We start from the raw sequence: 23,424 nt of genomic DNA, 5'->3' as shown, positions 1-23,424 counted from the left end.
ATACAAAACCTATTGGACAATTTCATCATTTAAGTTTTAAAAAGGAAACCAGATTAAGAAAATTTTGAAGATAAAATCATGTATGCATTTTGGTTGTTTCCTCACTTAAAAAATCTTATGACACCAAATAAGATTATTAAGATTTAAGTGAAACTGGATGATCTAGTAAAGGAACCTAAAATCCTATATTTCAAATAATGAATCAAGGGGAGACAATTTGAAATAGAGATTTTACAAGTTCTTACTTCATTAATATATATATATATATAGCATCTTTGATAATGAGAAAAATATTAATTTGTTGTTGTTCAATTATTAATATAATTATTTTGTAATTAGCATTATTAGACTATACCAAATTTGGAAGACAAACATTGCCCAAATTGTCTACAATGATGAAAAGGTAAGGCATTTTCAATTAAGAATGTAGGTTTCTAATCTTAAAAGATTTTAATGTAAAAAGGATTACAAAATTAATAATAAAATATGCCATTAAGAAAAATTTTGAGCTCTTAGACCTATATCTCTTTCAAAATAAGCTAATGAAAACACTCGAGGGAAAAAACGTTGTTTGTACTAGATAATTTGTGGGATGAAAAACATGACAATAAAAATATCCTATAAAGACCTCTAAAATTTGGCTCCAAAAGAAGTAAAATACTATTGCTCACTAGAAATCAATTTGTTGTGTCAATTATGGGCTCATGTTCCATATATTATTTGCAAAGTTTCAATAAGGAAAATTGTTGTTAATTGATTAAAAAAAAGTGTACTTTTAAAAAAAAAATCTCGATGTTCTAGTGAAATTAGAAATCACTGTTAAAAACACTTGGATGTCTCTTATGTTTTAAATCTAATAAATAGTGTGATCATTTTTCCAATATTCACATGTAGATATTAACAATAAATCTAAAAATAAAATACATAAATTGATTCATAATATATCTAAGTTAATTTTCCACGATATATGTTTTAAAATGGGGGATAATGATATCTCATGTATACCATGCATTCCTAAACATGCTCATCATTTAATATTAGCTTATACACATATTGAGTTGAAAACATTATCTAAATATGAAAAATTGGTCACATTTCTTATATTATATGAATATGAATATAACATTGGGTAAATTTCCTATTATCTATTTTTTGGATTACGATATTTGCATATGCTAGATTTTAGTTGTACTTACATCTCTAAATTATTAAATTCTATTGACAACTTAGTACATTTTTGGTATATTGAACTCTCTAAAGACTTATATCAAAATGTTGCCTGAATCAATAAGTGACTTTCATAATTAACAAACATTAAAACTCAAAAATTGTTTTACACTTCTTCATTTACCAAAAAGGATAAAAAAAACTTACAAAATTATGCTATATTGACTTGGGTATAATAATTGACTAGTATCTAAATGTTTCAAATATTTATTGTAGACAAAAAGTATAGTGTAAAATAAGAGAGTTAAATGACATGATAAACTTAAGAAAATCACTCTTTGCATTTTGCAACTTAAGAATGTGGAGGGAATGGAAGAATCTAAGGAATCCAAACTTAGACAATAAGCAATATATTAAATAGTTACAATTTGAGTAAAACTACATAAGAAATGAGATAGTTGAACAAAAGGTCTTTGAAGGTCTCCAACCACACAAAAATCTTAAAGAGTTGTAAATAATGGGATATGATGGTATTGAATTTCCAAAATGATTATGTGATCCATCATTCTCCAAATTTATGACCATTAAAGTATAGAATTGCACAAATTGCATGTCACTCCCACCTCTTAGACAGTCCCCACTTCTCAAATATATTTACATAGCCAAAGTATGAAGTGTGATACATGTGGACCATAAATTTGGTGAAAGTGTAGTTCAAGGGTTTCTATCATTGAAGACACTAACATTTAATTGCATGACTAATATGTATAAATATAAATAATTAGGTAACAATGACATGCCTCTACTACGACCGAATGCCCCCGATTAGAATAACCTTGGTGTAAAGATAAATCCTACAGCCGATGGCATAACCTACACCAATGGGTAAAAATGTCATTATGCTTAATGCAGTATTAATCTTCTTATTAACTGTGCTTGTTTATTTTGTTACTTAACAAACTATTGCCATGTCAATATAACTTGTTTGGCTTGGTTAATAGGTTGTGTAGGTATTTGAAAATCTTTTGACACTTAATTCTACTTAGTGGACACTTGCACTTGATCCAACGGGCTGAACTAGTCAAAGTGATAACTCTAAATCCAAGCTAATCGCTTATCTGTTGACAATCTTCAAACAATAATATTTCCTAACATTAGTGAGAGTCTATATATATATATTAGACTTCTCCTTGAGGAAATATACACAAATGACTTAGCAATTGACAATCTTTGGAAAAAGTGTTTTTGGACGTAAGCCAAGTTGGGTCATCTAACCTCTTTGGTGTATTGCCAAAGTTATGATCAAGTTGTCTTATTTTGCCATTCAATATTCTTTTATTTCTCTGGTGTACAATTATTGCATTAAGATTTGGGTTTAACAGTGATATCAGAGCCAGTTGCAATCAACTACTATAGGACTGCTACACCAGATCACTTCCACCTATTAAAGCTTGTCTTTACCTTCATTTGTCTTGGTGGTTGAACGAGAGAGGAAAGAACCCCACTTCATTCGAACTAGAATAGAAGGGCGGGTGATTCATTTTCAGCCAAATCCAAGAGGTGGTGTAACACACTGTATAATGTCGTTTACTTCCTCTATGCAACCCCGCAACATTGCATCATTGCAAGCTTGGATATCATCTCCGTATAAAAAATCGTGGAGGCGCTTTTCTTTCTACAAGTCAGAACGAATTCTTGAAAGGGCTAAATTTGTTTTTGGGCGACAAGATAGTGATGAATACCCGTCTTGTTCATGACCTAAGAGAAACCTCGACAGACAACTAGTGATTTGATGCAAACTTCTAATAAAACCCTAAGGGCTTACTTTGAACAAACCCTACAATGTGAGTGGCTTCTTGTCTCCGTTTCATTTTTTATTAATTAACAAAAAAAATACTCATGTTAGTTTCAATATTGTCTTTATTGGCATACCATCACCTGGGATTGAACGAGAACCGGTGAGAAATCAACATTGCGCTGAGATCATTATTAGTGAGAAAACACTAACAACGCCATATAGGTTTTTTCGGTGACAACCACTATCTGATCCAAACAACCTCCGATAAAGCTAAGTACTTCTAACTTCTTTGCATCTTTTGATCAAGTGAGTGTGCTATTTTTTTCATATGGCTAACAAGGCTATTATTACTAAATTAAGTAAAACCGAGAAACTAAATGGCACTAATTTCTCCATTTGGAAAATAAGGATTAAACATATTCTTGCCCAAGATGATTTGGATGACTTATTAGATACTGATGTACTTGCAAATCCTGTTGAAAATGCTTTTCTTGCTGAAATTATAAAATATGCTAAGTATGAGAAAGATAATAAGATTGCTCTTTCTACTATTTTGACTTTTATGGAACCTGATGTTAAAATCTTATTTGAAGAACATAAACACACCAAAACAATATTTGATGTTGTTACTGAGACATATGGAAACGTAACAGAATCTTATATACAACTTCTCATTGAAAAATTTTATGGTTTTGAAATAAAGGAAGAAGATTCCATTACTGATAGTGTTAATAAAATGACTGTTATTGCTAAAGAATTGGCTACTATTGGTAACCTTATACCTGACAAAATTCAGGTTTCTACTATTCTACATAATTTTCCTAAATCAAAGGAACAAGTAGTAATTTCACTTAATTTGTTTGGTACATATGTCACTATGAAAAATTTATCCATGTTACTTGCTATTGAAGTTGAGAGAAGAAATAAAAAGAAGAATTTCCATGCCTTAGTAACTAGTCCTACTCCACCTGAACCATATAAATTGGGTGAGAAACCCAAACCCAAATTCCAAATTCCAAAAGGGAAAGGGTAAATGGTTCAAAAAGAATAACTTTAACAAAAGAAGAAAATAACTTGTTATAATTGTGGAACTCTAGGTCATTCCAAATATCATTTTCATCAAAAGAAACAAAAGCCTTGTACTAACACCAAGGACATAGTTTGTGTGGTTTCAGAGTCGTTCATTGCTGATTCTGATTTGAGCTCGTGGTGGATTGACCTGCTAGTCCATGATCACCCCTAGTTCTTTTACATTTTCATGAATTTAATATATTTTAGATTAATGTGATTTATTAATTTAACTCAAGTAAATAATAACATTTTGTAAGTTACTATTCTATAGGGACCATTTTTCCATGTAATAGTAAAACATTAGATTTCCGGTTCAAGTATGAAAGAGAAGCAACTTTATGCATAAGTAAGGGGATAATTACTTATATACCTTGAGGTTTGTAGAAACTACTTATATGTACCTTGTTGACCTTTCAAATGTTAAATCCAACCTATGAAACTTAAAAGGAACCAAAGTGTCCTTAATTGTTCATTAAATTTTCAAAACATGTCTTTCTTTTTTTTCTTCTCTTCTTTTCCTCCTCTCCTTCTTAGGGGATATTTGGTTCCGTTGGCGTTATTGAAAAAGCGCTACCACATCAACACTACATAGGCATTGGGATTTATTATAGATGAAGCAAAATGAAATGACTGTTTGGTTTCACTATTTATCAAATAAATGGTAGAAAAGTGAAACATTTTGATTTTTATGCATGGAGCACGTGGGGAAACTTCAAATTCTTGTTTCCCCCAATGCCCCAACGTTTTTTTAAACCAAATGATGATGTGACACACTTTAATGGGTATTAATCTGAGATGGAGAGTAAAAAACATTTAAAGTGAAGTTCAACCAAACAACAAAAACAAGAAACATATAAAGTAAAAAGTACAAATAAATGGCCTATCCATAAATGCTAATTAGGGGTGTAAACGGAGTGAATTTGAATCGAATCAAATTTTCTTCGAATTCAAAACCGATTAAATATATAGATATTTGAATTCGATTCGATATCCGACAGTTTTTTGAAACAATATACCATATTCGAATTTGTTGGGATAATCGAATATTCGATTTCGATTTAAAAAAAAAAAATCTCTCCAACTTCATCACATGAGGAAGAAGAAGAAACTTGATTAGAAGATTATTCTCTTTCTCTATTCATCTAACTTCCAAAAAACAAAGAAAAAATAGATACAAAAAATGAACTATAACCATCTATTTAGTGTTACTACGTTGATATGCCCTACAACAAGCATCGCCGGTGGTGTAATCTACAACAGAGAAATCATCGATTGCCATGTTAATGCCTTCTGCAACATACATGAGAAAGATGGATAAAAGAAAAACAAGAAAGCCATTGAGAAATGAATATTCAACAAGAAAAACTCAAATACACAAAATAATGGTAAAAAAATAGGAAAAATGGATGCTACCGATTAAAGTTTCAAAGGACTCGCCGGAGAGAAACATTGAGCAAATGTAGAGAAAAATGCTGAGAGGATGAACAGAGAAGAAGAAAGAAAGTAAAGCTGAAGTTGTCTAAATCGGTAAAGGTACAAACTAATTAATGAAACCCACAACTTTTGATAAAAATATTAAAATATTATTTAAAAATCATCATAAAAGTTGTCTTAATTCAACCTTTTATTATTAAAATAATATGAAAGAAAAATTAGTCAAAAATCATCATTCGTTGTGATGACTAATACTAACATCAATGTGTATATATATATATATATAATTTATATTTTATAATATAATCGAATCAAATTCCCATCAAATTCGATTCGATAAGTTTATCGGTAAAGAAATGTTATTCGAATTCAACCGTTAATAATATTTGGATAATCCGAATTCGATTTGAATAGGTTAAATCTCGAATTCGAATTTGGATTTTCGAATATTGTTTACACCCTTAACGTCAATGGAACTAAACACATACTGATTCTCTTCTCCATGCTGCAAACACACTTGATTGAATCCATTTGCCCCATTTTCCCCTTAAAAAATCCAACCAATTTTTCCACTATCTAGTTTCTTAGGTGTGGCCCTTGTAAAAAATTAATCTCCTCATTTCTTTTTCACCTGAAAAACAATCAATTGGTGGGGAAAAGGAGGAAGGAAGAAGGATGAGAGAGAGAGAGGATGGGGAAGAAAATGGCACAATAAAGAAAACAAAGACGAAAAGAGAAGAAAATGGGGGTAAAAATGAGATCATAAAAAATTTTGATAGCCATATGAAATGGCCATAAATGTTGTCTTAACAAATGGCCTATTTGTGTTATTCAGGGCCATCTATTCTTAACTTGGGGTATGGTGTGGTTGATTGTTGGTCTCTTGGTAGAAATAGGGGTTTAACTTCTATCTCCCCCAAAGAGAGGGCTACCCTCTTTACAAACAAATAAAACAAAGTTAAATTTTAAGCAAAGACATCGCTTATAGGAAAACTGATGAAATGATCCACTCCATGAACAAAAAAAACAGGGAAGTTTAAGTATTATAGATTGACATAAAAAAAAAAAAAAAAACTTATGATAGTTTGAAATTGGGATTCAACATAATGGTTCTTTCTTCACTAAGGCTATATGTTTGGTTTGAAGGAAAAAGTAGGGAAAAGAAGGGAAAATTTTTCCAAATCTTGTATAGATTCCCTACCTTTCCCTTTCTTTCCCTATATTTTTTTTCAAACCAAACATAGCCTAAAGGACAAGGTACTCAAATTGTCAAAATCAACTTCAATGCTCACAAGATTGTGCTCACTCCATTTGCACAATTCCTTGCAGCCTTGCATTGGAGATATGGAAATGTCTCCCCATGAAAGAACATACAAGTACGAAGATATTTCTAATGCAAGGCTACAAGGGGCTGTGCAAACAATCTTGTGAGTATTGAAGTCGATCTCCAATTCGTAGGTGTGCCCATGGTTCGGTCTATGGGCCTTTTTGGTAATTGAATCGGTAACTGAAACTAAATCGAAGCCAATCGGTTTGTCAATTTTTCAGTTTTTAAATATTTATAATATATATTATAAATATATATAGTATTATATTTTAAATAATAAATAATATATCATATATATTATAAATATATATTTATATATAATGCATGTTTATTAATTTATAATATATATCATATAATATACATAAATACAAGGTTTTAAAAACTGACCTAGAAACGGAACCATTATGGCCACCAGTTTCCGGGTCAACGGTTTGATCGTCCGGGTCAAATGGTTCGAACGGTTTGAGCATCTTCCCATTAGATTGGAATATTAAGGTAAGATGCATACTATATAAGAGAAAATAAGGGTTGAAAGTTGGAAGAAAACTGTCCACTAAACTGAAAGAGTTTAGAAGAAGTAGAAGAAGAAGAAGAGGAGGAGGACTTGTAGGCTTGCAGCGACGATGACAACAGTGATGGCGAACTACAGTGGCGACGTTCTCAGTCTTAGATCTCACACTCTCTCTCTCACCTTCTCACGCAAGAAAGACAGATATGAGATTTATCACTAAGATTTCTCAATCTCATAGATTTCTTAGATATGAGATTTCTTATATATGAGATTTGAGCAGCAAACTATTCTCTGGGTCGAATGGTTTATCGGTTAAACCATCTGGGTCAATGGTTCATTAACTAATTCAACGTTTTTGACCAAATGTCGGATTTGGGGTAAAACGGAACCGGTCACTTGAACGGTTTGACTATCTAGGTCAACGGCGGTTTGAAAACATTGCATATATATATATATAATATAATATAATATAATGTCATATAATATATATAATATATAGAAATATATGTATACCGGTCGATTTTCTATATTGGTTAACCACAACCGAACGAATACCTTCAGTTTTTTTTTAAAACACCGAACCGAAATTGAACTGACTAATTTGGTTAACCAATTTTTCGGTTCGGTTCGATTGATCTTTTTTTGGTCAATTTGGTTTCTCATTTTTTTTTGGCTCACCCCTACCAATTCGGCTAGTTCAATTGTTATTAAAATGGCCATATGAGCTCACAAAAACGTTGTGTACACTCATCTATAGTTGCACATTGGGAACCATGCTTTTCAAAACCGAACTAGACTGGACGATCGGATTGGAAAAAACGGGCTGGTTCTGTTTACCCCAAAACGATTACTTTGTCAAAAAACCGTTGATTTGGTCAGCAAACCGCTGACCCAAGTGGTCAAACTGTTCGAATTGTCCAACGCTTTTGTCTATTTTTTTTGTGGCCATCCATTTGGTTCAAACGGTTGGACCATTCAACCCGAGAATCAGACTTGACTGGTTTGTTGTCTGGTTCGGTTTTAAAAACCTTGTTGGAACATCTCACCATGAATCAACGTTTTAAAAAATGACCCAGAAATGGAACCGTTATGGGCACCGGTTTCCAGGTCAATGGTTTGACCATCCGGTTCGAACGAACGACCCGTTGTGATAACAAAATTAAAAAAATAAAAAACAGTAAAAAACCGTTGAATGGGTTGACGGTTTGAGCACCTGGATCAATGGCTTGTTGACTTTTTTAACGATTTTTGACCAGATTCCGGGTTTGGGGTAAAACGGAACCGGTTGCCTGGACGGTTCCCGGGCCGAACGATCCGACCGTCCGGGTCAACGGCGGTTCGAAAACGTTGCCATGAATGACTTGAGACGTTTTAAGGTGCACACGGACGTGGCCAGTGGCCAGCGGCAGTGAGCAGATTCGAGATCAACGGGTTGGCCCCTGGCTGAGCAGGACCAGGTATGTGTCAGCCCTAGTTCTTATGCGACTCAAGCAAAAGGATATTCTCCAAGCCTCCACTCCAATAAAACACTCCTCTAGTCCTCTCTTTTGTGATTAGGGTTTTGCGTCTCGGTCAGCTAGCTCTCTAGTGCTCCACTACTTACATTTCCCCGCACTCTCTGCAATGGCCGTCTCCTTCTCAGATCTACACACCGAAGGTGGTCTTAAGTCTCTCGAAAACTACCTCTCAGGGAAACCTTACATTTCCGGGTACTTTTCTTATTTCACTTTACAAAACTTATTAGATTTGAATTTATGGTGCTATTTTGATTTCATTACCGAGTGTTTATTTGCTTAGTTCTCAGCATAGTTTTTTATTTCGTTGTGCTATTCGTGTCTCAATTTATTCGCTGTGTACTTCATTCATGCTTTGATTGTTAATGGAATTTGTGTTTTAACTAAATTTCTTCATTTTTTTTTTTTACCGTCGTTATCGATTATTGTGGGTATCTTTAGAGTTCAACTTACGAGAGACAATATCAAAGTTTATCAAAAATTTGAGTTTAAACTAAATTTCGTTTTTTTATTGCGGGCATCTTTAGAGATCAACTTACGAGAGATGATATCAAGGTTTATGCGGTTGTTCCAGAGAAACCCAGCAATGCGTTTCCTAATGCCAGTCGGTGGTACGATTGTGTTTCGTCGCATCTCGCTGCAAGGTCTGTGATTCTGACTGTCTTCCTTGTATTTGCCATTTTAGTGGGATTTTATGTTCTAGGTCAACAATTAAAGGTCTGCTCATAAAAAATAAATAAATAATTTGTTTTTTGAAACACAATTTTAGTGGGACTTTATAGAGCAAGAGCCTCTTACTGGCATCTCTGGCCCTTCCATGGTAGGATTTGTTGCAGGAGAGGGGAGAATGCAGTTATAAGTGTGTACATTGTTTTGTTAATTTGTTTCTATCGGACTTCTGTTTTGATATTCATCTCTTGATTTTTGATTTTTGTTGTAGATGTGTGGTTTTGCTTTTGGAACTCAAGCCCAAGTTTGAGTTCTCTGGCTTTCTCAGTCTGTTAATTCATTTTCTACTTCTTGTCCATGATTTTCCATTGTTCTTGAAAGCCCACAACGCATTTTGGAGATTTGAATGTGTATCTTCTCCATTATCGTGTTCTTAGTTCCTTTATTTAAATAATTTGTCTTTATTAGTATTTTTCCAATACTCGATTAGAATGCAAGATAGCTTCTTGTCTGGATCTTTAATGCTTTTTATGATTCAGGCAACTAAACTGTTAAAAACTTGCTATATTACTGTTCCAGTTTCACTCACCTGAATCTGATCCACTGATTTTTCAGGCCCTTTACTACTGGTACAATCCTTTTGATGCCCATATGTCGTTATTTTCCTGATATTAATAACTGGTTTGTTTTGTATATATATATTTTTTATTTTCTTGAAGAATGTTTTATGTACACTTTTTCTTTTGCTTTCTTGGTTCCATTCTTTGTCAGATTGGGCATTCTAGTATAAGTTCCCAACCGGGGACTTCAAAGGATCTTTAAATAGTGACTGTCTGTTGAGACGTTTGTTTGTTCTCCTGGTTTATTTAAACTCTGAGATTTCTGTTATTATACTCCTTTTTTCTTTTAAACTCCTCATTAATATGATAATGTTAATTGACATGGATGTTCATTGATATCAATGGTCTTTTGTTCAAAAGTTAAGATGCAATACCTAATCCTGTTAACCTTTTTCTACCCTTTTATTTATCTTTTTTTCCTTGAAATCTCATGCTTTACTTTTCTTTTATGATTTACTTTTTTCCCCAAAATTTCATTGATAACTTTTGAGTGCAAGCTAACTTCTTGTTTGAATCTGAACTATATGATTTAGGCAACTAAATGTCTAAAAACTTGCAATATTATATTTTCAGTTTCACTCATCTGACTCTGCTGATTTTTTGGGCCCTTTAATACTGAGACATTATTTTCTCTAGCTGTTTACCACTTATTGGATATGTCTTGAAGCTTTTCTTCCAGAAATTTATCTGAATTTTAGGTTCTTTTTAGTTTTATGCACTTCCTTTCATTAGTGACTTTGTGTTCCAAAAAACAGCTTTAAGGTTTTATTCATTTTTCATTGAAGAGCAACCTCAGGGACTCTTCTAATGTGCATTTGTCTTCAGATTAGGTCCTTTTTTATGTACATAACCTCAGGAACTCCCCTTTGTTTAATCTTCATATTAATTACTTAATAACTATAAATGATGGCAAACTCTCTTGTTGGTCACAAAAAATAGCAAATGCACTCTGTCCCAAAACCAAAACATTGAATGTTTTGTGGCAATTTCTTCATTTGCTACATTGACTATCCAATTTACTCATCTGTAAGATGATGAAGGGACTGGATCTATTGATCCTTCCCAGAGACCTTATTAGACACATGGTTGGATTACATGTTTTTTTCCTTTTCAATTGCCTATTGTTCAAGTTGGTAACTTACTTTGGATGGTGACAATGCATTCTCTTGCTGCTTGAGAAAATGGCAAATGCACTCTGTCCCAAAACCGATGTACTTAATGTTTTGTGGCAATTTCTTCATTTGCCATAGAGACTAGCCAATTTACTCGTCTGTAAGATGATGGGAGGTAGTTATCCTTCTCATTGATCTTATTTGACACATGATTGGATTACATGCCTTGTATTGATTGCTCCCCTTGTGAACTTCAATGCATTAAATGTTTAAACTGTATTAAATCTTAAAATGTATATGTTTGGAACACCGATCTTTGCTAGTAGCTTTACTGGAAACAGAGTGTTTTCATGGCACATTCTGACTTTTTTCTCCCTTCTATTTCATTTGGGACTTTGTTTGCAGATTTAATGTATGTTTTTCATTTCATGGAAGTAAATTGTTATTGTTTATTTAATAATCATCTTTTCTACTTGTAATTTTTTCTACATTCAATCAGAAAGCAAGGCAGCTTCTTGTCTGGATTTAAGCTCCCTTTATTCAGGCAACCAAAACTATTAGAAACTTGCAATATTGAATTCTCAGACACACTCGCCTGAATCTGATTGGGTGATTTTTCAGGCCCTATTTGTACTGGGATATGCTAGATTTTTCCTCAAAATGTCTCTCATTGAATTTTCATCTCTTGATTTTTGTTTTTTGTTGTAGATGTGTGGTTTTGCTTTTGGAACTCAAGCCCAAGTTTGAGTGCTCTGGTCTTCTAGGTCTGTTAATTCATTTTGTACTTGTTGCCTATGATTTTCCGTTGTTCTTGAAAACCCACAACGTAGTTTGGAGATTTGAGTGTATCTTCTCTGTTATTGCACTTCTAAGTTCCTTTATTTAATTCATTTGTCTTTCTTAGTATTTTTCCAATTCTCGGTTAGAATGCAAGGTAGCTTCTTGTCTGGATCTTTGATGCTTTTTATGATTTAGGCAACTAAACTGTTAAAAACTTGCTACATTACAGTTCCAGTTTCACTCACCTGAATCCGACTCACTGATTTTTCGGGCCCTTTACTACTGGTACAATCCTTTTGATGCCCATATATCATTATTTTTTCTGATATTAGTAACTGATTTGTTTTGTATATTTTATTTTTTTTCTTGAAGAATGTCTTCTGTACACTTTTCTTTTGTTTTATCGGTTCCACTCTCTGTCAGATAGATCATTCTAGTATAAGTTCCCAACTGGGGACTTCAAAGGATCTTTAACAAGTTACTCTGTTTGTTGAGACTGTGGTTTGTTCTTCTGGTTTATTTAAACTCTGAGATTTCTGTTATTATATTCCTCTTTTTTTCTTTAAGCTACTCATTAATATGATAATGTTAATTGGCATAATGGCAAATGCACTCCGTCCCAAAACCAATGTACTTAATGTTTTGTGGCATTTTCTTCATTTGCCATAGAGACTAGCCAATTTACTCGTCTGTAAGATGATGGGAGGTAGATATCTTTCGCAGTGATCTTATTTGACACATGATTGGATTACATGCCCTGTATTGGTTCCTCCTCTTGTGAACTTCAATGCATTAAACATTTAAACTATATTAAATCCTAAAATGTATATGTTTGGAACACTGATCTTGGCTAGTAGTTTTACTGAAAACAGTGTTTTCATGACACATTCTGATATTTTTCTCCCTTCTAGTTCATTTGGGACTTTATTTGCAGACTTAATGTATGTTTTTCATTTCATGGAAGTACATTGTTATTGTTTATTTAATAATCATCTTTTCTACTTGTAATTTTTTCTACATTCAATCAGAAAGCAAGGCAGCTTCTTGTCTGGATTTAAGCTCCCTTTATTCAGGCAACCAAAACTATTAGAAACTTGCAATATTGAATTCTCAGACACACTCGCCTGAATCTGATTGGGTGATTTTTCAGGCCCTATTTGTACTGGGATATGCTAGATTTTTTCCTCAAAATGTCTCTCGTTGAATTTTCATCTCTCGATTTTTTATTTTTATTGTAGATGTGTGGTTTTGCTTTTGGAACTCAAGCCCAAGTTTGAGTGCTCTGGTCTTCTAGGTTTGTTAATTCATTTCGTACTTGTTGCCTATGATTTTCCGTTGTTCTTGAAAACCCACAACGGAGTTTGGAGATTTGAGTGTATCTTCTCCGTTTTTGCTCTTCTTAGTTCCTTTATTTAATTCGTTTGTCTTTCTTAGTATTTTTCCAATACTCGGTTAAAATGCAAGGTAGATGTGTGGTTTTGCTTTTGGAAGTCAAGCCAAAGTTTGAGTGCTCTGGTCTTCTAGGTCTGTTAATTCATTTTGTACTTGTTGCCTATGATTTTCTGTTGTTCTTGAAGACCCACAACGTAGTTTGGAAATTTGAGTGTATCTTCTCCGTTATTGCGCTTCTTAGTTCCTTTATTTAATTTGTTTGTCTTTTTTAGTATTTTTCCAATACTCGGTTAGAATGCAAGGTAGCTTCTTGTCTGGATCTTTGTTTTGTATATTTATTTATTTTCTTGAAGAATCTCTTCTGTACACTTTTTTTCCTTGAAACCTTTTATTTATATTTGTTCCTTGAAACCTCATGCTTTGGCTTTCTTTTATGAAGTATTTTTCCCCAAAATTTCATTGTTAAGTTTTGATTGCAAGGTAGCTTCTTGTTTGAATCGGATCTATATGATTCAGGCAACCAAATGTCTAAAAGCTTGCAATATTATATTTTCAGTTTCACTTACCTGAATCTGATTGCTGATTTTTTGGGCCCTTTAATACTGAGACATTGTTGCCCCTAGGTGTTTACCACACATTAGACATGTCTTGAAGCTTTTCTTTCAGAAACTTATTACTTATCTGATTTTTAGGTTCCTTTTGGTTCTCTTCATTTCCTTTCATTAGTGATTTTGTGTTCCAAAAAACACCTTTAAGGTTTTGTTCATTTCCATTGAAGAGTAACCTCAGCTACTCGTCTACATCTTCAGATTAGTTCCTTTTTTATGTACATAACCTCAAGGACTCCTTGGTTTGATCTCCATATTAATTACTTAATAACTATAAATGATGGCGACATACTCTCTTGCTGGTCAAAAAATTAGCAAATGCACTCTGTCCCAAAACCAAAACATTGAATGTTTTGTGGCAATTTCTTCATTTGCTACAGTGTCTATCCAATTTACTCATTGGTAAGATGAGGGAGGGATTGGATCTATTGATCCTTCCCAGAGACTTTATTGGACACATGGTTGGATTACATGTTTTTTCTTTTCATTTCCCTTTTGTTCAAATTGGTAACTTAATTTGGATGATAACAAAGTGATCTCTTGCTGCTTGAGAAAATGGCAAATGCACTCTGTCCCAAAACCAATGTACTTAATGTTTTGTGGCAATTTCTTCATTTGCCATAGAGACTAGCCAATTTACTTGTCTATAAGATGATGGGAGGGAGTTATCCTTCTCAATGATCTTATTGGATGCATGATTGGATTACATGCCTTGTTTTGATTCCTTTTCGTTCAATTGTCCTTGTGAACTTAAATGCATTGAATGTTAAAACTACATTAAATCGTAAGATGCATAAATTTGTAACACTGATCTTGGTTAATAGTTTTACTGGAAACAGAGTGTTTATAAGGGGCATTTTGACTTTTGTCTCCCTTTTTTGTTCATTTGGGACTTTTTCTTGCAGACTTATTGTATATTTTTTATTTGATGGAAGTAAATTGTTATGGTTTATTTAATAATAATCTTTTCTACTTGTAATTTTTTCTACATTCAATTAGAAAGCAAGGCAGCTTCTTGTCTGGATACAAGATCTCTTTATAATTCAGGCAACCAAAACTATTAGAAACTTGCAATATTGAATTCTCAGACTCACTCGCCCGAATCTGATTGGGTGATTTTTCAGGCCCTATTCGTACTGGGATATACTAGATTTTTTTGTTGTCAAAATATCTCTTTTATTTTGGTAAAAATTTGCCTTTAGCAAAATTCATTGCTCCATTCCAATAAATAAATAAATAAATAAAGATCTGATCTTGCTACAGTTACGTATTTTTTTTCTGTCATTAGTTGGGATACCATTTCTCTTTGGCACTTGCTAAGATAAATGCCATTTGAAGTTTCTCCTGAACCTAGACCATAACCATGTTAGACCCCCTTTCTGATTGATACATGCGGGAATAGGGTTCTAGAATAGGAACCAGAATCACCCATTTTGATATTCCAGCTGTTCAATTGAAAAGATGGGGTTCTGATACCCATTCCTTGTGGAATGGCATTCCTCCAAGGGGTTAATGGCCATTTTGGCATCCCCTTGGGAATGAGAATCTCATTTCAGCAAGTCAAAAAATAAGACAAATGACTTAAAACCTCCTAAGCTCTTTCTCTTTGTCTGAGTGCAGCCTTCATTGGCAGTCTTGCATATCTTATGGAATTCGGTTTTGATTCCCCCTGAACCAAGTAGTTGGGGAGAATATGTGATTCTGATTCCAATTCTGGGATTTCAATTTTAATTCTGATTCTGACCACCACTTAAATGGACCCTAAATTATTCACGTGATCTTCAGTTCAGCTGTACTAGGCCTTCTCTAAGTTATTGGGTGACCCTGATTGACCAAGCTAGAATTTTTATTTGTATAGCTCCTACTTGTCTAGTTCCGGTTGTTTTATGCTCTGGACGATATCATTGGAATGGCACATCATCGTGTGTGTTATGGGTTACTGAGTGTTGGCATATCATTGAAACTATCAAATTGTTGATCTCAGTCCATGTTTGTTGTTCTTTTTTGGTACACCTGATTAGAGAAGTTGTTTGATGGTCACTTATCATTATAAGTTATTTGATAATGTTTTGCTTTTCCTGGTAGACTTTTGATAATGTTTTAAATGTTAGAAATCCTCACTTGTAATTTTTTGATATGTTAGAGCCTGTTTGGGAGGACTTTAGAGCTTTGATTGAGCTGCTGTGAAGAAGCTATTAAAATCCGCCTCACCAGCAAGTTGGTATCATGACTGGATGAAAGCATACTGGGGCTTTCTGGGTTTTCACCAAACATAGCTTTTAGGCTTTCCATGTGAGAACCACCTTGCAAAGCCAGAAGCTACTGTTTGATAGCCCTCCCAAATGGGCACTTAGTAACAAAAAGACGTGGCAAAATAGTCTAGAATTGTACATTAATTCAAAAGGTAAAAAAGTGTAGAGAAATTGTCTTCACGACTGGTTAATGCATTATTACAGCATAATGGGTATAAAAACTCTGCCAGCACAGAACTAGAGTACTACTCTAGTTTGTGTTATTGATTCACTATATTATCTGTATTCTCCCATGGCAGTGTCATGCCACTGCTACCTTTCATTTTCTAATCTAGTTTCTGGTAATCTTGCATACAAAAGGGAATTTATTAAAGGGCCTTTGGTTATTACTCTTAGGTTGCATTTTAAGATCTGAAGTTTGCTACTTCTGTATGAAACTAATGCTAAGTGGCCTCCCCTTTCAGGTATTTGGTTAAATTTCTGAAAGGCCAGTCTATAGCAGGCATTTTACTCTAGTTAATAAGTGACTGGATCACCGTTTATCACTTATTAGTGGTGCATATCCTCTAGTCTGTTAGTAGTTTAAAACATTTTGATGACAACAATACCCCTTATACCTATAAATAAAAAAAACAATACTCCTTGTACCTATGTTTTTTTTATAATTACCCATTGTACAATGTTCAAATAATTAATCAGACTAGCGAAATAGACTGTTCAGGCAAACATAAAGCAATTAGCTCAATAAAATCTAATTAGAGTTGAGAGGTATTATATTAAGCTACAGACTTCAAACACCAACTTAATGTTTTTTTCATTAGTAAATATGCGACCTTATTAATTAGAGGAAGAAAACGAGTCGGGTACATTATAAGAAAAAGTGCACTAGCATTCCCATAGATGCTGAATAGTATCCAAAATTTGTGCAGTCAGATTTCCATGTTCATCCATATGAGAATGATATCTTGAAATTGCATTTTGTTCGTTGAAAACTTTTTTTAGGTTTCCTGGAAAAGCTGTTGGAGTGAAGATAGCTGGTCAATCTGATCCAGCTGAGTCTGCCCCAGAAAAGGAGGCAAAGAAGGTGCATATCCTTATTTCCATCAGTTATTTACCTGAATTTTGCACAAAGTTCATCTGTTAAGGGTATAACATAGACAAACTATGATTTTGAAAATCATAATCATATCATAAATCATGGAGAAAATTGAATTGAATCTACTCGTGTATAGTATCATAATTGTCATATTATTTCTGTTCTTACAAATTTGTTAAATATTAAAAATATATAAACTAAAAGGCTAAATATATCTAAGTGATTTTACCTTATTTTTAATCCATGTATACCATATGTGTACCTAAAACAGTAGAATATTAGAATTTATCACTTGTTTAATCAAATTTGGCTTGAAAGTCAAATAATCCACATACAATGGCTTTTTTAGGCTACATATAATGGAAAATAAACTCAGTATGTGGTCTTAAAAACTGTGAGTAAATCATTTTCTATTGTGGGCTTTAAAATGTCTCCCTTGACAAAGTTAAATATAAGAAAATGACAAAGTAGAGAACTAACTCTAATGAATTGATTTGAATTAGTTAATCATAGGAATTAATAAATCATAAGGTTTATAAAGGATTCATGCATAAGATTTAAATCAAAACCCTTGGTGCTCATGGTTTGAATTGTGAATCATATAAGATTTTGACAATACTGTGATCTTTATGCATCAACTACTTTTTCACTCTGCATATCTTAATACAATGCATCGGGTGGTGGTTACAAATTCCCAACTACCCTATATGTAATATGCGTCATAGTTGCAGAAAGCACAAAATGGGTGCATGTATCTTCTCCTTAACCTTGGTTTTTGAGTGTGAGAGAGAGAGTTTTGGAAGTCAGGCACCATTAAGATGAAACAACACAGGCATTGAACTTGAAAGCTTTCTGCTCACCAGCTCAATAATCCAATCACTGAAACGTTTCTTACTTGCCAGGAAACTCCTGAGGGAGATGATGATGATCTGGATCTCTTTGGTGATGAAACTGAGGAGGATAAGAAGGCAGCAGAAGAGAGGGAGGCAGCTGCTAAGGCTTCTGCCAAGAAGAAAGAGAGTGAGTATTCGTAACCCTAGAACTCATTTGACATGGTTTGTCTATTTTCGTGTCATCTGTATTCTGTTGATACTGGATTTAAATGTTTGAGATGCTTGTTATTTTATTTGCATCACTGCAATAGGTTTTAATTTAATTCCGAACTTTTAGTTTGACCTATCAAACATAATTGGTTCTAGTTGGGCATAAAAAAGGACTGCGAATTCCCGTCGGTTAGAACTATCAGACATGTACATTGTACAGTGCCAGTTACGTATTTGTCCAATTTTCTAGTTTTTTTGCTACTCATCTGAATATGGATAACATGCATGAAATATTTTTTATTTGCAATCTATCAAGAAAATTTATTGGCCATCATATTTTCTAATTATTTATTTATTTACTATTATTCCAATCAAAGAGATTAATTTTTCTATACACGGTTGGAAAATCTTGCTTCAGGTGGGAAATCCTCTGTTCTTCTTGATGTTAAACCTTGGGATGACGAGACTGACATGAAGAAACTTGAAGAGGCTGTTCGCAGCATTGAGATGCCGGGTCTTTTATGGGGAGCTTGTACGATTTACTTTCGCTCACTTTACCTTTTTACTGACACCTATGGACATTATTAAGAAAATATTCCCTATTTGTTTTTGCTGCAGCCAAATTGGCGCCCGTTGGTTATGGGATTAAGAAGCTGCAGATCATGTTGACCATCGTTGATGACCTGGTCTCTGTGGATAACCTAATTGAGGATCATCTCACAGCCGAGCCTGCCAATGAACATATTCAAAGTTGTGACATTGTCGCCTTCAACAAAATCTGAGACCAAACCCGTTACTGTATTTTACTTATAGCTTAGCCTTTTCCCCCCCTTTTGAGCATGTAAGTTTTCTTAGTCCTTATTTTTAGATCTTCTCCACCTTTTACTGCGTCTGTGTTTCACATTTTGAGGAAGATGGCTAATATAGATAGTAGAGTTGCTTCATCATCCACCAAACCAAATGATCTTATAAAAGCCGTTGTGTATGGGATAAACATGATTTTGCGGTTGTCATGAATGTTGTCGATTTATTATTCTTAAAATTTCATTACTTCATTCTGCTGATTGCGACTCCAGAGCTGTTTTTGCTGTAATGGTGGATTCAGTGGGGTAAAATCTGGGTTTCATGGTTGAAATCTGCCCGTTTGCTGCTAGATGTAAACATAATAAGTAAGCCTTCCATCTTTTTCATGGGTATCTTTCTAAAATGTAGAAGCTAATGCTGGAACTTTGAAGGTGTGTTCTTTCAGATGTGAAGACATGATTCTTGTGTATGAGCCTTCGTAGCAAATCTGCAGTTCCAGCTTTCTTCAAGAGTCTGTCCACAACTAATTAGAATCTCCTGCAATCCTTACGTTGGTAGAAACCTTCCCACAATGCTGGCTTTCCGTTTTAAAATTTCCTCGAATTTGTCCCTCGCTAAGTCGCAATCCGATCACTGCCATCCCGTTATCTCCTTTGATACATCAAAATTTACCTTGATCTTTACCTCGTGATGATTTCGAACCTTCCACTTTATCCATTCAACTACTCTAAACCTCTTCCTAATTGGCCCCAATGTATACTAAGATTTGATATAAATGTATGTGTATAATTATGCATGTAGGCATATATCAAGGTTCAAAACATCGATACAGGCTGATACACTGGTAGGCGTATCGGTCTCTATTGGTGTTTTTTCTTTTCTTTTTTTTTTCAACTTTTTAAGAAACTGGATCAGAGGGGCCAGTTTAAGGCTGATCTACCCTCTGAACCACTTGTAGACCCAAAACACCCTCTGTAGGGGCATATCAGGAAGGGTTTGATACAACATGTATCGGCTGATACGGGCCAATACATGACGAAATTTTGATCCTTGCCATATATTGCATTGCAGGCTCAGACTTATTGGCCTTGATCTAATCACGGGTTGGGTTGGATTGGGGTTAGGTTGGGCATGCATAAGGTGCATCCCTAGTCACATTTATGCCTTGTTTTCAACTTGATAAATGACTCAGGTAAAAATGCATTTATACAAGGCAAGCGTTGCTTGGGAAACGCTTATTTGGATAAGAGAATTTATTAGTGCTCTTTTATTCCGCATCATCTAGCTTTCTACCCAACTCCTAACTTGAAAAAGCACGGAGGGATAAAGGGGCTATCGTTGAAAGGGAGGTAACTTTTATCAAAATAAACATCAGATTGCATATGGCTCCACATGTAAGATAAAAGAAAGTGATTTATGAGATTCTAAATAGGTAATTAATGATTCTCTTCTAAGGTTTGATGATCATCTATTATCTTTTTCGTTATGAATTGCTTACATAATTCTAGAGAATAATAAAAAAACTAGTATTATATGTACAATAACAAAATTATGGTGTTTAATGGTGCTCATTGGCTCAACTGGTTGATAGTTTCACTATTAGAAATGTGAAGAGGAATAGCCAAGTATTATTTTTAAAGCAAATAAAAATTAAAAAGGCATACTTTAATTGCTTATATGAAGTATGGAATATTAAGATGCATCCAATGCATGACATGGACACCCTGCACATCTTAATTCTTTGAAAATTAATATAATTATTGTTGATTTTATAAATATATAAATTTTGTATATTTATTGGGAAGTCAAGGAACATGCCCAGAAAATGAATGTGACAGAAATGCGAATGTTAAGATGAATGTATTAAAAAACTATAAATGATAGGATTATGAATGAAGTTTATTTGTAAGAACCTAAAGTAGTTTCAATAGGTGATAAAATGAAAGAGAATAAGCTAAGATGGTTTAGGCACGTCCATAAAAGACCCTCAACTACACCACTCAGAATAGAGCTGGATAGAAGAGCTGTCAATCAATTGGGGCTACCCGATAGAACTGAACCAAACTGATTATATTAGTTCTGTTTCTGAGTATTGTGTCCCAATTATAAGTAGATCAGGACTTATTTTTGCCATTCCGAACTGATTAAGGCCCTAACCGATTATGTAATTAATGATATATTAAGGCTCCATTATTTTCCTGTAAGTTTTGTCATATTTTACGCTTAAAAGGGTGAATTTCATACAGTATAAGATAATTTTAGTTAAAAAACTTGTTTTATCAACATATAAACATTTTATTATTTACTGTCATTTTTATTAATGTTATATTATCAAAATGAAGTTACAAGTTCTCATATTATGGGTAATTATAGATGTCAAGTATAATAGGTCAAATTGGGCCAGATCCAATTAACCCAATTAATAATTGGGTTGGGAGTTGGGACTAGTTTCACCCGGTCCCAGATGCACATCCCGATCCATTGACAGGTGACAGCTCTAGGTAGAAGTACTAATTCTAACATCACTAAAAAGAATGCTTCCTAAGCTTTTACAGCAAGAAAAGAAAGCTATTCCATGAATAAACTGAAAGATTTATTTGTTAACAATATGCAAGTATGTTTATTTTTCTTTTCCCCCTTTCTTTACTGCAATAATATAGCAAAAATCTACTTTCTGTGCTTGCTTTTTTGGAGAGTTAAAAGGATGTCCAGTGAACTGCATCAACCTCTTTACTGAAAAAATTGCACAAACAATGTTTTTTTTGTTTTTTGTTTTTTTCCAGTTATACATGTTGCCATTGAGAGAATCAAATGAAAGAAAGATGGAAGACTGGAAGTGGTTCTACTGAAAAGTGGGGTGGTAGTAATACTTAATAAGGGAGGTCAGGGAAAAGGAGTTCCCTCAGTTGTAACTTTATCAATAAAAGTAATATACTTAAAAAAATTTTAAAAATAGGTTAACTTTTTAAAAATAATATCAATAAAGGGCAAAACACTGTTCATCATCTTCTTCTTGCCAATTGTTCACCAGAGCCGCCATTCGCTGCTCTCCACTGCCGTCTGTCGCCTCCACCTCCGGCAACCGGAGGTGGCTGATCGAAAAGGTGGCGATGGCAATGCTGGTGATTACTCTGTCCAACGCCGCCACTTCCGACAACGTTGCCGGAGACGGGTGGAGACAGAGGTGGCGGGGCAGAGGAATGACCACCAGTGCCACCTCTGCCTCTGGCAACGTTGCGGGAGGCAGGGGTGGCGGGCGGCAAACAACAGCTCTGGTGAACAAATGGCGAGAAGAAGAAGATAAACAATATTTTTGCCCTTTATTGATATTATTTTTAAAAAATTAATATATTTTAAGTTTTTTTTTTAAATATATTACTTTTATTGATATCATTAACAAATGACAACGAGTAAAAGGTGTATTATAAGGAAAATCTAATGAAATTTTGGTGTTCCTGTAGGAAATGTCAAATCCAATGACCAATGCAGGAGATGTATTCTAAGGAATGTCTACTGAAAGCTTTGATGTCTTGTTTAAATTTTGGTCTACTAATTACAAGAGATGTATCAGATCCAATTGGAGGAATATAACTACTCCAAAACAAGATTAACCACTTCCTTCCACGAGCAATGTTAAACAAGCGTGCATATCAAATTTTGTTATTATGTTCTGGCTCATAGTAGTGCATCATTTACATGAGTTAAAAGTTCTCCTTACAATATAACCCACATGCATAGAAATAGAAATATAGGATTCTTGTAATTTGTTGCAAATTCCAAGATTGAATTGGTTGTCACGTTTATATGATTGATATAATGTGTTTATACAAATGGCTTTGGTTGTTAGACTGTATTTGTTTGTAGTGCAAATGAATAACCAATTTTGTTAGATACCTGACACCAATAAACCCATAAAGAAATCTTTCATCCAGAAGGCATGCTTTATCGAATGATTTTACTAATCTATTTCTTGATTATTATCTTTTCCTTGTGTTATGGAGTTTATTACTATTTTTAATGAATTAGTAGTTTTTATTAATTGATTTGGCCATGAGTGTCTTAATAAGGATTAGACGTTCAAATATAAATAGAAACATGGTCACACGATCAATACATCTTGTGGTTTAAGGTTGATAGCTTTTCTCAATTCTTAAAAACCAAGAACCCATGTGTGGCTAAATTAAATTAAACTTTAAGCAATTTCACAATCAATCTTCAAATATATA

At 33.8% G+C, this 23,424-nt stretch overlaps 1 protein-coding gene and 1 long non-coding RNA gene across 2 annotated transcripts; both read left to right on the top strand.

The window, feature by feature from the left end:
* Positions 1-8,808: 8,808 nt before the first annotated feature.
* On the top strand, positions 8,809-19,469 carry LOC104593619 (elongation factor 1-beta 2-like). Its single transcript, XM_010253563.3, has 6 exons — positions 8,809-9,017; positions 9,350-9,466; positions 17,258-17,339; positions 18,254-18,371; positions 18,813-18,926; positions 19,013-19,469. The coding sequence occupies exons 1-6, from the start codon at positions 8,932-8,934 to the stop codon at positions 19,174-19,176; spliced, it is 681 nt and encodes a 226-aa protein (XP_010251865.1). The 5' UTR covers positions 8,809-8,931; the 3' UTR covers positions 19,177-19,469.
* Positions 9,473-17,251, top strand: LOC148790257 (uncharacterized). The gene is made up of 3 exons (XR_016078494.1): positions 9,473-11,987; positions 12,233-12,288; positions 16,147-17,251. It is a non-coding gene; the product is annotated as an uncharacterized LOC148790257 (long non-coding RNA).
* Positions 19,470-23,424: the final 3,955 nt, after the last annotated feature.

Source organism: Nelumbo nucifera, chromosome 7, assembly GCF_055504915.1.
Source record: "Nelumbo nucifera cultivar China Antique chromosome 7, China Antique-T2T, whole genome shotgun sequence".
NCBI classification, from domain to species: Eukaryota; Viridiplantae; Streptophyta; class Magnoliopsida; order Proteales; family Nelumbonaceae; genus Nelumbo; species Nelumbo nucifera.
This window is presented reverse-complemented; position numbering and strand designations above follow the sequence as displayed.